At 40.2% G+C, this 15155-nt stretch overlaps 2 protein-coding genes across 2 annotated transcripts in view; both read left to right on the forward strand.

Annotated features, from left to right (window-relative positions):
- The window catches only part of LOC126564164 (G-protein-signaling modulator 2), a 432630-nt gene that overhangs the window by 170960 nt on the left and 246515 nt on the right, over window positions 1-15155 (forward strand). The window lies entirely within an intron of this gene.
- Window positions 14710-15155, forward strand: part of LOC126563964 (dual specificity calcium/calmodulin-dependent 3',5'-cyclic nucleotide phosphodiesterase 1) — a 121170-nt gene continuing 120724 nt past the window's right edge. Inside the window, exon 1 of the mRNA XM_050220835.1 lies at window positions 14710-15082. Within this exon, the coding sequence (XP_050076792.1) occupies window positions 14725-15082 (358 nt within the window). The 5' untranslated portion in view covers window positions 14710-14724. The remainder of the gene's footprint in view (window positions 15083-15155) is intronic.

Raw genomic sequence — 15155 nt, forward strand, 5'->3', positions numbered from 1 at the left:
GACTTCTTGATTGGCTGTGCAAGCGGTCCTGAGCCTAGTTAACCCCGACTAGCGGTACCCCCTTACGAGCATCACTCTAACGCATTACCACCGACCAAGGTTAAAGAGTGCTGCGCTGCCTAGTTCTCTTTTTCCTCGCACTCGCCACAGGTTTACAGTTGTGGCGAAAGTTTTAATTAAAGAAGCGGTACCTGCCGCCTCTTCCTAGGGCCACCTCGGCAAAGACGTCGTGCTCAAGAGCAGGACACGAGCATGTAGTGCTTCGGGCGCAGAGAGCCGAGCTTCATTTCTGGTGCTTTTGAGACCCGCCGGGCAGACATTTTGTTTGAGTGTGTTTTCAAGTATATCGCATACCCACGGGGAAACATTACACCCTCTACAAACGCACGTCATCACCAACATCGGTTTGTCTGTGCGAAAGGATGCGCTGTAACGATGATACGTACTGGGATAGGTTAAGCAGGAACGAGCAAAACAGGAAGAGGGGAAAAAACAAAAATGCAAGAAAAAGGTTACATATGAAAGATCCTAGAACCATCGGCCATGGGAGCCGTTGTGGGGGCTGGGGTAGCTTGTGTCAAGCGTAGAAAGAAAACGAGGCGAGGTAAATATACTTTCAAATTTGTTCGTTACGGCTTGCCAAAGCAAACACGCCACAGGCTAATGGGAACCCAACTTTTCAGTTTCCAAATTTCACCAACCAAGCAACAGTTGGATGGATGTTGACTCCCGATTGAACTGGTTCTAGTTAATGCATCGCCTTGCTCCCTACTGTCGCCCTGTATTCTACATAATTATAACGCAGGTAAAGAACGAGCAGAAAGGGAGCACGTGTGAAAGGCGTAAAATCCTCATTATTTAAATATAATCACGTTTAGCTTTGCTTGGACGTGTGGGAACCGCACACATAAAATGTGAAATCACAAGAAATCGAATCAATTAGGCGTCATTTGTGGAAATGATTTGATTAATTACAAACCATTACACTACGTAGGTAGAGCATTTGTATCGTCTTTGACAGATTTCAAGGACAAATAAATATTAACAACCCTCAAGAATCCTCCCAGCTTTAAGCAATCATATCCAAAGCAACGTCAGCAAATTCAACTCGCAATGCAAGTATTAACTCATCCAATTACTCGCACGTTATCTTTGCACCGCAAAATGATCATTCATTCAGTCAGATGCACCAGCAACAAGAGATAACAAAGGAAAAATTGGATTAGGACGTCCAAAGCAAAAATTGAAAGATCTCACAACAACGCATGAAAAACTTGAAAGAGCTCTTATTCACGTGGCATTTTGCAAAACATCGTTCCGGGAATGATGCAGCTAGAAGCGTACCATGCTTACGATGGCGACGACGTAATACATATATTATTCATCCTTTGCTTACCATTCAAAAAAAAAATTGTATAAACGTAAAACATATCTTGTTTCAAGATGCTCTAGACTTGAAAGAAAGAAAAAAAGACCAATCAAAACACGATAAGATGAGAATAGAATTTATGGTTATGGAAATTTAGGGAAACTCTACAATAACTTTCATAAAAAAATTAAGAAGTTGTAATGATTATTCAGAAATAAATAATTTTTTTTGTGTTGAGTGTCTACACTTAAAGATTTATGTAAGTTAATTTAAAACACTAAAAACCATTAAGGATGGAGTGAATTCTAACGGTACGAGTATCAAAAACAGCTTCGATGCAAGATTTCAAGCTTCCGCTAGTGCTCGCTAGATGGCAACACTGTACCGTTTCACTCCAAATAATTTGTGGTTTAAAGAAACGACTCATTGCTCTCCTTTTCGCGTTTAAACACAAAAAAAGAATACTTACTTTCAAGTAAAGTAGATAATTCCTAGTTACACCAACCCAAAAAGATAATCCTAGCTCATATAAAATGTATCTTTAGGCCACTCTAGGCCGGACAAATTTCAGCGACGTACAAAAGTTGTAAAATCATCGTGATCATCTTTCAAAACGAAATGTCTGATCCAATTTCTCTTTTTACTCTGCTGCTGTGTTCGATACAGCTTTTCGATCGATCCTTTCCCATCAGCATCACCATCGTCGTCATCATCAGGCAGCAACTTCATTTTATGGATTAACGAACTGCCCGTGTTCGTACCTTGTGGCGAAACAACAAGATTCACGATTTTTCTAAGAACAACGTTTTCTCCCGTCTTGGCACTTGCACGATACCACCACACATGAGGTTCATTTTTCTGCTGCACACACACACACATTCGCACACCGATACATACGTGCACTGAAGCACATGATAAACATCAGGGATGATATGGTTACTTTATGTCTGCTAAAAATATCGCGCACACCTAAAAGATCATTAGATTCTCGTGTTTCGAAGAGCTGCTCGTTACAGCAGCACTCAATTTATTTCTTCTACGGCAGGAGAACCGTGTTGTGTGTAGTTGTTTTGAACCGGAGAGTGAGAAGAAAACAACAAAAAAATCGGGAACCATTTTTTCGGGAAGAAAGTTGAAAGCATGATGATGTTTTTATCTTTGGAAAACGCCGGGTGAAACAGTAGAATTGAGAAAAAAAACACTTGCGAGTGTAACGTAATTGATTATGATGTAATTGCATCCTACAAATATTGATTAATGTAAGCACTTAACTAGTCAATGTTCGTGTTTGGCTGTTTTAGGAGTGTTTTATTTGCCAATATGTAATCTCGAGATTAAATTAGCACGTAAATGGCTTGTGCAGAAATTAGAAATAAGGAGAAAAGTTGCATAAGTGGGGCTGATATCTTTTTTTCATAATTCTACTCCTTGTTTTGACGAGTACGTCATTTACCAGAAACAAATGATTTTGTAAGGCAACAATTTTCTCTACTTTTCTTCCTTACTCTTACCCAACATCGGCGTAACATTAAAAGTAAATGAAAGTAAATGAAAAGCTCAAAATTCAATCATACAAATTAGAGCTATTCAGGTGGAAGAAAGCAACACATTATTCTTTGACTTCCACTTTCCGCCAATAATGCAGAAATAAGATTTACCTTTTCCCGCCCATGGTAAACGCAACACGGTGCAACGAACCGTAAAGGGTTCGGTTCCCATTTCAATTAGCCCAATGGTTTGTGATTGAAACGAAGATCCTTCAGTGTGGGGTGGTTGTTTTCGATAAACATTCAAGGTCAACAACAGGTCTATGTTTGTGTGAGTGAATGTATAATGTTTATCTTCAGATGGGAGTGAAGCTGTGATCTTTGAAAAGCTTTTCAATTTAATGCTTTTTGAATTGCTATTCAACGTGCTTACAGCGGTAAATAAAAAAAGTTATTTTATAGTATTTAATAGAGGCAACAGTTGGTTTAAACTAAACTAATTACGTTCTATTTTTATCTATTTACAGGTGAGTTGTCCATACCCTAACAAACAGTGGCATATTTTTCTGAATGTAAGTCAATTCATGTTGAAAGATTTTATACTAAATTTAACAACCTTTTTTTATTTATATATTATTGAACAACGAAACCGAAAGCGTATCAATTTATGAACTTTCTCGTGCAACGTAATCTGCATCGAGTAAAACCATTTCCTAAAAGAGGATTTATATTTCATTTGAACTTGTTAATGTGAATTGCCACACTTTTAATGGTTTCTTATTTGGCAATTTAAAACTTTCATGCTCAACGATGGAAATGTAAATTATACTCCGGATTCCATCCAACCAAGTGCTTAATGAAGCGGTTTCGAACGTTTTAAGTTGGTTTTTGCATGGAACCTCATGTTCATCGAATAAGCATTACGGTATGATTGTGACATTCTGTGAATTATGTCACAAAAAGAGCTAAGAGTTAAAACCTTCTTTGCACTACAAACTGCAAACATGTATCGCTGTTAATTAACTAAATGATTCTTAGAAACACATCTTTTCATTTAAATGAACATGTGAGCAATCGGAGAGGACATGTGAAATTCAATCATCAATCATACGCTTAAGATAAACCAACTTAAGCCATGATTATTTCCATACTGGTAGATAAAAGCAGTAACACTTTCCGAATATTTACCACACATTTCTCTGCTTCCTCTTTACCGTGTCTACCAAACAGCTCGTGCCAACTAGTTACCGCGAAGTAAATCCCTTGTCATACAAATAGACGCAACGTCTCCCCGATTCGCCAAGTACCGCCAAACTCTCAAATCCATTAAGGCTCCCAAGTGTCTCCTTTATTGGGTTACCAATGCCGATGGGAAGAATTTCTCGGGCTGTCAGCAAACCAGCGGATTTATTTTACGGCCGTTGACCTTTCCCACCAGCCCTGTGCAACTTCGCCTGGTGGATGTCTTTTTCGCCCGCACGGATGGAAATCAGTAGAAAAGGCACTAAAAATAGCACCGAACGTTATCAAAAGCAAATGGATCTAGGTTCGGTGTCGGTGATACCTGGATGCAATCATCGCCTAGGCAACGGAACCGTACAAGTTACCGTGGAGAACCGTTGTGAGCTGCTAGCATGAGGTATCGTCCTTGATGGTGTTAGCGCGGTACGTCCGTAGGTACTGGACGGTTGAAGATGTTTACCTATGCAAAAGTTTCGCCACCAAAGACATAAAGCATGACGATTGTCGTACTTTGAAATACCACATTCAGTATTCATCCCATTTTTTCTGACGTGAAATGTGGAAATTAATTTTGCTCCAATGAAAATGAGAGTTGTGCTGAGTTAGGCAATTTTCTATCGAAATTCAGATAACATTACTCAAACCATATTTCTTCAAACAAAATATTTTCACAAAAAGGCACTTTAACGATTTTCTCAATCCCGAAGCTTTTTGAAGTGCCATCAGCTCAGCATCCTCAAACGTTGAAAGCTTTTCCCAGAGAGTATCTTTGCCCATCTCGCGCTCTCCTTCTCACTAGAAAACATTTCTTCGGCTATTTTCGGCCCTCAGCGTCAGCGTGCTCGGTTCGGTTGCCATTAGCAGCACCAACCAACACAAACATCATTGTTGCCACACAATCTCATTGCTCTTGAACGCTATCGCGTTTACGTGGATAAAACTTCCTACCATTGTGTGTGCGTTATCGTTCGCAAGTCGACCAGCTGGTAGGCGTTTTCGTATAAAAATACACGTGTCATCATCCCTCTCTGGTGGGTCCCCATGCGTTATGTGATGGCCACGTGTCTGTATGAGTTTGCGTGAAGTAGCGTGTCCCTTCGCTAGACTTTCACCCATCCTCCACATCATGGGTTAAAGTTATACAAAAACGCACGGTGAATCTGTCGTCGTGTGCACTGCGCCGTGGCATTGAAATGATGCTGCTGCTGCTGCTGCTGCTACCTCTGTCCATGTGGTAGTATGAGCGGCTGGCTTTTGTTTTGGTTGCCACAGTAGCGTTCGGTAGCAAACGGTGCAATTCGCGCTCGAGGCTCTGATTTACGAGCCGTGTATTGAATCCGATAGCGTAGCAGATTTTCCGCGAGCGCGTTGGTTGCACGACTGGTGTGGGGACGGTGGCGTGCGGGCTGTCCGCAGATAGGTATAGCGTCGGTTGGTGAGCTTTCCCCTTCGGTTTGGTTCAGTTCTGATCGGGAAAACGGATGCAACGGACGCGCTCTAGGTTGTCTAGATTTCGTTTCCAGTATCCAACGCCGCAGGGCAAGTGACCGAAATGTGACTGAATAAATGTGTGATTGTGGGGTTCAATAATTGCGCAGATAAATTCGTGATCATGCTTGACGCATGGAAGTGCACAGTTGATGAAAAGAAATAATGTATAAAATGATTATATGATATCAGCTGGAAAGTTCCTAAAGTGATACACATTTTGAGAATTGTTGAAGTGTATATTGAAAGGTTTAGTGTCTAGTTCAACTTTTAAATATGTTTAACGATTCTTCATTTAAAAAGTGTCTGGTTTTTTGCTTAGTTGGGTTCTGTTCACTTTACAGCAATGAATTTCGAGTTATAACACAAATTTTTAGGTGAAGATAATTTTAAGACTAGTTCTGGAAAGCTTTAAAAACAATTTGAAAATGTTTGAAGATTTTTAAATTGCTTGCGTGATTCAATAACTATTTCCAACGAATATCAACAGTTCTGAGAACTTTTTTCCTGCTTGTATTACCTAAAGTTGTTCATAAACCACCATCATTACAACACGCTAAACACATTAACCATGCTAGATGATCATCAAACTACGTCAAACTTGATCATTACCATCAAATGACATATCAGTGCGGTTTTCCCTGAACTAGTCACAAAGAGCTCATATAATTTACTGGCAATTGTCTGTGATTCTACACAAACGAACTTCACCGCGCACTGTTGGTTGCGGTTTCTACCATAATCTGTGTGTGTGTGTGTTTTGCGTGGTCAGCTGGTGGACACCTCCAATCATTCCGATGGATCAAATCGTTCGATAGCAATTGCAAACGTAATCAAAATCAAATTATCACCATTGGGATGTGCGTCAGGTGCGTTTGTAGCATTCCGCCGTAAATGAACAACCGTTTGCCATTTTGTGGTGCATAATGAGTGTGTACTTATTTTGAGCAACAACTTCAAAACCACAGGCACGGTTTGTGAAAGTTGGTGAAACTCTTACTGAAACTGAACCAGTTTTTGGTTAGAGTTTTTTGTTAGTTTTGAAAAGAAAAAACTCCATGTTTTATAGCAAATGTTTTTCATACAGTAAATAACATTTATATCATGCAAATCAAATAAGCAAATAGTGCGTCATCGAGAAATATTCAATCTTCCACCGTCGACGCACATCAACTTCACTCCATCATAATCTGTCCAATCGTTCGGTTTTGCTTTCCCGTTAGCAATGAAAGGTTGCGTCTCAGCAGTTACGGCTGGAATGTCAATTTATTTCCCGTCTCGCTAGAAACCTGCCTGGACAGATGAGCCTCGGGCAAAATGACCAATCGAGAAGCGAAACCTGCGCTATCTAGTGCCACTAAACGAGTGCAATTGAAAGCGAAACCCGACCAGGGGGATGGTCTCGACTGTGGTGCGGTGTTGCTGTCATCGATTGTGAAACACAGCAATCGTAACGGTACGAGAAAGAAGAAACACAAGAATGAAAAATCAATCACCGTAGCCAAATACCGGGAAGTATATTTATAAAGATCCAATTTCACAGATTATTGCCTTGTGATCTGCTTTAATGTGAATGTATGAGTATCTTTGAATTTGCTCTCGATTGTACGAGCTTCTTGTCTCAATCCTCACTACGCAAGCTTATACTATTACCGTCGTCTTGTTCGTCTTTGACCCCGTGCCCCACAATATTACAACTGGGAAGCAACGATGGCATTCCTTCTGTCGCACAAGGACGCACAGGACGCACAGGTTTGGCTCGGACGTCCATTTTCATTACTCGAACATTTGTTCACCGACGCGGGCGTTACTTTGCAGTTGTCTTGTCGTAACAAGAATGAAAGGCATTTTTCAATCAAATAAAATATAACGTCATTCACTGCGGAACGAACGGTCGACCGGTTGCTGTTGAAGAGCTGTTCAAGTGATAATGGAGGCGCCCAGTGTCTGACGGTTTTAAATGAGCATTTGCAAAACAAAAAGAAGAAAAAAACAGACAAAAACGTACATTGACATTCCACGAGCCCGTAGCTGCCTGGATGTGTTAGGTGGAATGTTGTTCCGTGTGGGGCAAAAATGGGCTTGCGATATAACATCAGCATTTTTCGCATGTAACTCGATCACAATCGTGACTCGTCAGTAAAAATTAACTACAACATCAGGACAGTTTTCATCCCACTTCTAAACGAACTTACGTTACGATGTACTAAGCTAATGGTAAAAACCATGGATCCATAACGTTATTCTAAGTTAAATATTTTTCACTGTAAATGGTAAGAGTGTGAGACCAAAGCGACCCTTCGGATTAAGGATGATGGCAACAGCCGTTCCGCAACGATGATAAGTGACACCATCATCTCATTTTATCATCGGGTCAGCAAAGTCAAACATATCAAACCATGTTTTATGAGGTTGCGAGTCCTCACTTGACACACTTATGCAACGTTAAGGCTAACTCGTTGCACTCGTGGCGTTCGGCAGACATTGTTGAAAAAGATTTTCCTCCTCAAGGATCATCGTATGCTTTAGAGCGAGTACTGAATTGCCTTTTAAAGCTATGTCTTTGGTAAGACAAAGCGCTGACTTCATAAAAGAGTCCGATCTCACGATGTAGATTCAAAATATCTGAGTAAGGAAAGGAAACAGCTAAAAACTAAATTACACAAGCTTTCTTATAATGACTATCACGTTATGGATGACTATATTCATGCATTTGTGACCGTAGTATGATGCCTTTGGCATCAACGACATTATATGCATCCTCACATTCAAAGCTCGAACAAAAAGAGTTAAAGCACTTTAAAAACCTTGGCCTCTTCCCTACTCCAAGAAGCGCCCTGCATTCAACACGCACTGCAATATCTCCCTAGTGTCGATCTACGTAAAAGCCGTCACCCATATTTCACACGGTTCGGATTTTTACGGCCATGATAAAACGAAATAGAGAATTATGCTTTCAGTAAATGCACCCACAACGAACGCCGAGTCCTTTGCCAAGCGCACATTGTCTACTGAAGAAGGGAACCATCCTTCCACAAAAAGTGCAAATCATCCAAGCCTTTACTCCAGGCAAGGCATATTAACGGGTGTCCCTTGTGCTGCCATAGAAAAAAAACACATGCCCTCTGAGAACGCACATTGACAGCGTGGCACTGAGGGGAAAAGACCCACAAAACAAAAGTTAAAAAACGATGCGTGTGGCTTGCGAAGCAAATGATGTCATAAAGATGGGGTTTTGAAATATTTTGACTGAAATTGGCCCATAAAAAAATAATGAATGATACACTGGTGGAAGAAAGATAGCGGAAGAGATGTGTTATTTATCTCCGGCAGACGGCATTTAGATAGTATGGTGGTGGAAAAAAGGGACAATTTTGTGGCAGTTTAAACCATCGCTACTTAAAAAAAACAGAGTTACCGAGATGAAAGATTTTAATATTGCTGAAATTAATTCGTTTGATAAAATTACCAACAGAATTGATCTTTTGAATGCTCAAGCATTTATGACTTAAAGACTAAAGTTAGCTTGCTAATTAACTTTAAATCATCCTCCAAGACGTAAGTCCTTATGCACAGCTCAGTGCTAAAGCGAATGAGACGTTCGTGAAGTTGAAAAAATAAAACTTCATCAAGTCAATTAAGTTCATCGGATGATATTTCTTCCCTTTAGCCGGTTAACTCGTTTTTCCGTAGGACCTTAGGGCTTTCACTGATACCACGATAAGATGCTAAAACACTGGAACTTTACCACTTCCTAACTAAAAACTTTTAAGCAGCAGAAGGAAAATCGCACAGCCCGAAACAACTTCACTTTAAAACGAATCCACGATTCAACCTGCATTTTACAGCCCGCCAGCGGTGACGCAGTACGCTTCCGATTACGAATTTAACAGGACGCCCTTTTGAAGGCTTTTTGATCATCGACTGATTATAGCCCGTGAAGCTTCTACCGTTTCCTTTACTTTTGAATGTTCCGCTTTTTCTCCACCGATTTTATATATATTGCTGCACACTGAGTGTGGCAGCTCACTGGTATGGAAGCCATTTCGATAAGCGCAAAATAATTGCCATCGATTATTTGAGGTTTCATTCTGTGTACTGGGCTTTTCTCGCGAAAAATCATTTGGAAAGAAAGTGATGAAATACAAAAGCGATTATTATGGTCAAATGAGTTTGATCGCGTTGGGGAACGGCGTTGTAGCGTGACTGAAAAGCGGGTTATTAAAATCGGGGCTACTTGTGAGTATTTCACAAGATTTTGCAAATCATGTAGGAATATAAGAGTAAGAGGATTTGAGATTTAAGTTTTATTGACAAGAACCAATGTTACAAAAACTCGTATAAAAATATCAAAGCGCTGCTTATGCAAATCCTTATAAAATGTTCAATTTTCAAAATTTTGAATTAAAACTTTACACTCTAAATGAATCAAATTTCTTGAATCTTTCCAAGCAAATCATAACAAGCCCAGTCAAAAAACGAATCACAAACCCCAGTAGAGAAAATGCTATGAACGATTGTTTCAATCTTAAACGAGGATAAACAATTAAAGTTAAATTAAAACAAAAACTGCAAAAATGAACTTCTGTTCAAAAATTCTATGATCAAACGTCTGCTTTCGCATTCGATCATATTTCTATCTGAAAGCCATACGATCCACACTCATAAATGATGTTGTTTTCAAGGTTCTCCTTTTTATTAAACCAAACAAGCAGTTCACTGCCAAAAAAAATCAATCAAACACACACTCACAACATAAATCCTAACACCATTGTCGCCAAATCCACCGGCATCTTGTGTTTCGGACATTTTTCGGTACCTCCTAATGATGTGATTTATTTCGATCGTTAGCGATAAGCGACGCGTTGAAGAAAAATTGTGCCGTACCGAAATACTCGCTCCCTGCGTGAAAGCCAACCCGAAGGGCCAGACACCTGAAATGATCGAAAAAATAAATCTTTTCACCGGTTAGCGACCGGCCGGCTTAGCGACAAGGCCGGCCCAGCAGCGAGGAAAGAGATGTTACTAAATCAGTATCAGACTATACTGACACATGTTTCGTGATGAACTCGACAACATTTGCAATATTTCACTGAGTGTGTGTGTATGTGTGCGCGCTTGTGACGATGTTTGTAACTAGTTGAACTTTTTGTTTCGAAAAATAGATTGTGCGAAGCGATGATGTCAATAGTGTGAAAGTGTGTGCTTTTTTTCTCTCTTCTCTCTGTGTCCCTTACATTCCAAATATTCAATTTTTCTGTAACCCGAATAATAGATAAGGATATCAGCACTGACACTGACGCCCCCCCGAAACATGTCACTGATAGTCGAATCGATTTGTGGACAATAATATTTGAAGACACAACCAGGAAGTCGATGCTCATCGCGGCCGCGTGCTAGATGTAGTCGACCTGTGTCAAACTGTAAGCACACCATTTTTCACACGATAAACCCCCTTTTCAGTCCATTATGCCGTGCACTCCCTGGCACGGTTGGCCCAGATTGCGTGGCGCTTCGCGATGACCGCGGAATTGATTTCACTGTTAATTGATTCAATTAAGGTCACCATAGGCATGGTACACACTGTGCTCTGTGCAGGAATGTTTTATCTTTTAATCGATCGGTGAAAATGTTATTAAACTATTAAAGGAAAATCATACCCCTAGGAGCAATTAGCTTAAGTTGTAACTACATTACAACATACTGTAAATTTATTGCGCTCACATGACGGCATTTGGGGTGAATTATGCCCTCGCTTACATTAAAAATTAAAATTTTCATCAAATTACTTCACAGTACAATGATATTTGCGATGCTTTACTCGCCAAATTTCCATCTAATCACATTTTTCGCACAATCACCAAGTTAAGTAACCACTAGCGCCAGTAAAAGTTACCTCGATAACGACATAAATAGCCTGTAGCGGTAATTTAATATTTATGAAAAAACGAAAACCTTACCGCACTAACCGGGAGAGAGGTTTTTTCCACCCGGCCCAGCGACACTAAGCACATCGGTCTCGTGGGATAACGAAACGCCAAGTACATCATAATTTAGAGCATCACATTTAATCAAACGCTGGCATGTGATCTGCACCATGCTTTCGTGTTAGCTCTCCACTTGCCGAGGAGCTGGACATGCTTGTTTTATCGTGGCAAGTTTTTGTGTTCTAAATTTTTCGGCACTTAGAGTTTTGCCACTTTTGCCGCTTCCCGGGACGCAAAAATGCCACATGGGACGCCTAAAGATAAGTTTCACTTTCAGTTTCTCGAGTAAGTTTTTTAATGCGAGGAACGCGCTTAAAAATACTTGCGAGGAGTTTCTTTGCGCTTTACTGTGGCTGTTCGCCTCGCAACAATGCAGTTTTTCTTCACTGGCCAGTGATTTTTTTTATTCTCTTTTCGCTGTACAACCTGCGCAAACTTAAAGAATGTACCTTGTTTGTCCTACGGGTCCTTCCGTGCTGTGTGCTTTTTTGTATGGTTGTGCATTCCGCTGGAAGAACAGCCCACGAAAAACTTTGGCCCGAATGTACATGATTACGTGATAAAATATTTACGCACTTACAGCCATTTCATTGCCCGGGTGTGTCAATACTTGTTCTGTAGTATTTCTTATCGTACCGCGCTAAGAAAGCGGCATTTTCACCTCATCTTTAATTTAAATCGCTTATGATAAAATGGTGCGTGGATACGGCGTTAGTTAAAGACTTGCCAAATAAAAGACGATCGGAGACAAATTGTTCATGGCATTGGCGGAAACAAAGAATTGTAAAATTAATTTAATTTGACGTACGACGAAAACTTGTCACCGTTTGTTGCTTAATTGTATTTCGAGAATTTTTCAAGCATATCTTTTTTATTCAAAGAAATTACAACTTTAAGGAGCAGCCAAAAGCATGATTAAAAAACATTTACAAACGCCCATCTAATAGGATAAATGTTACACTTGACTGATCGAAAATAGAAGACCGCCACAAATCCCTACAAATGTGCTTTTCGTATGCAAACTATTTACATACCGGCCTCCCTTCAAATTTGTATGCGTTTTGTGTTAACAGTACGCTCGATTTAACAGGATTTAAAAATAGGACTTAACAAAATAAATACCTTCACATATTTAACACGTCACAAAATTCATAAACACATACACAGAGATTCATAGTATTGTAAAACGACCCATCGTTTTATGTTGAAAGTACTCCGAAAAATCTAACAAAAAGAGGATACATGAATGTAGAAAACAAAGAAAAATATATGGAAAAAACATAACAAACAAAGGCATATGCTCCACAATTTACGATAGTTTTTTGCTTCACAACTTCAATGATGATCCCAGGAAATGCTAGCTGTCTAGAATTATGAAGAGCTATTTAGTGCATGTTTCTGGTGTAACAGCGTGCGCTTCGAAATTCTATTCGTTAAAATCAAATCCAAACGATCTCATTCGAAACGAACAGTCATTTTATTAGGAAATCCATGGCAAATTGTATAACACGTCCTACAAAAAATCATAAAAATAACTAACAATTCAAAGAGTACAACAACTACAATTACAACAAAAATCTATTCTTTGGTGAAATTTACATTCATGCATTTCGTGACCATTCAAAAAGCTACAGTCACTCTCTTTTACATGAATCATTTGTTCAAAACTATAAGGCTTCGGCGTGGATTTCCGTTTCGGACATGCCCTGCCAGCTACAAATTACGTCAGCTCTTTTTGGTTTAAAATTTAAAACAAAACAAAAAACCTCCACCAAGGCGCCACAAAATCAACGTCAACCGATCGATCCGTTCCAACAATAGTGACTAAATTGAAAAGACACAATGATTCAATTGTCCCTGCACGCAAATAATGCAAACCCATGCTTAACCGCTTGAATGCTTCAAATAGAAACCGGAGAACGTCAAGAGCTTTCGCTTCCGCCTACATAATTCTAATTTATTCCATTCTCCAGCACTGAGACGGTGTAGTGATGGATAGGGCCAAACACGAACAAAAACATTCAAAAAAAAATCTGTCAACACATCCAAAAAAAAGCCACTAAACGAAAAAAATACACCCCAACAGTGACACAATCGTTCGTGCTCAACAATCGATGAGGCTTTTGCATGCTTCAACTTTCTGAGACACACTGCCCGAAACGCACCATCCAACGTTTACCCACGAACGAAGCGTATCGAATCCGTTTTCGATGGTGCTCGTGTTCCATTGTAGCCACCACACAGCGAAGAGAGAAGGAAAGAAAAGACTTATAGATATCCTCACACTTTCACTTGCTTCTAGAGTGCAAGTGCCGTGTTTTGGTAGAAAAAAATCTCAGTGACTCAGTAGCACTCAATGGATTTAGATGCCGGCATCTTTCGTTTCTTACTGGGGGGCTTTTATTGCCAAATTGGAACGAAATTGAACTGATTTTATTTACAAAAAGAAACAAAAAGAAACCTCGCTAGAGTCCGTCAAACCAGTAAAGTAATATAATCCCTTTATTTGTACATCAACCTGATCCTGATAGGGTAACGATTTGTTCTGCTGCCAATGGAACATTTGTATTTGGAATACTATTCTATAAATTTTTATATGTTTATTAATGGTTTGGTAGTAATTTTTCGTAAGTGAAAACATGATTTGTTTCAAATAATTATGAGCTACAAGTGAATCAGTGAAAATGGCTTTATTTGTGTAAAATTTTATATTTTTGTGATATTATAACGTAGTTCAAAGCTGCTCGAAATGTGTGCGTGTGTATTACTGGTGTAGTTAAAATGCTGTAAATGAAATTATAATTTCAAAAATACCAATATGCCATACTTTTGCCAGCCCCTGAACGTTCCGCACATAAAAATGGAACGAAGCAATCATTTACACTGTATTGATGCAGTTAAAACAGCTTCATCCACCTTAATGGAGCCGCCTGGTAGGTGGTAAAATAAAAATTCTTCCACCACCCTTCCCTTCAACACCCACCTCAGCGGCTCAATTAATATTGACCCGTCGGTTTGAACTTCTTCCAAAGTGCGTGCTATACGCTGGCTTCGAGATTCAAGAGCAGACCAACAATCAGTGCTAGTGCTATGCGAGCGAAGTTAAGTTTACCCACGAAGGAGCCCCAAAGCGACGGTGCATAAGGACACGATGGCAAACCAAACCAATCAATCATTGAGAAGTAATAATCCTTCGTCAGTGCCACCCGCTCTGGCGACCAGCGTAGCCACCGCATCCTCGTCCGAAACCGTGACTAAAGATTCCAGCTTCAATCGATCGGCACGGTACGATCGATCTCAGCCGGTACCGTCAAGACCAGCCTCGCTACCGATGGTCTCAGCGTATTCCGCATCGCCGGGCATTGCCATGAGTTCGCGACCTTCGCGAAGTGCTACGCGCCCGGTGGGTGTGGGATCGAATCCGTTCACCTCCCAGACGGCCGGTATGCGTGTGTTCAAGAAGTGCAAAAGCGCCACCTTCCAGATCGATGGACACACCTACACCATAGGTAAGTAATGTTGGCAAAAGGGTTGCGCATTCGGGTGGAGCGTTGCCAACGAAGGAAGGCTTCGGTTGAGGGA

This window comes from Anopheles maculipalpis, chromosome 3RL (assembly GCF_943734695.1).
Source record: "Anopheles maculipalpis chromosome 3RL, idAnoMacuDA_375_x, whole genome shotgun sequence".
NCBI lineage: Eukaryota > Metazoa > Arthropoda > Insecta > Diptera > Culicidae > Anopheles > Anopheles maculipalpis.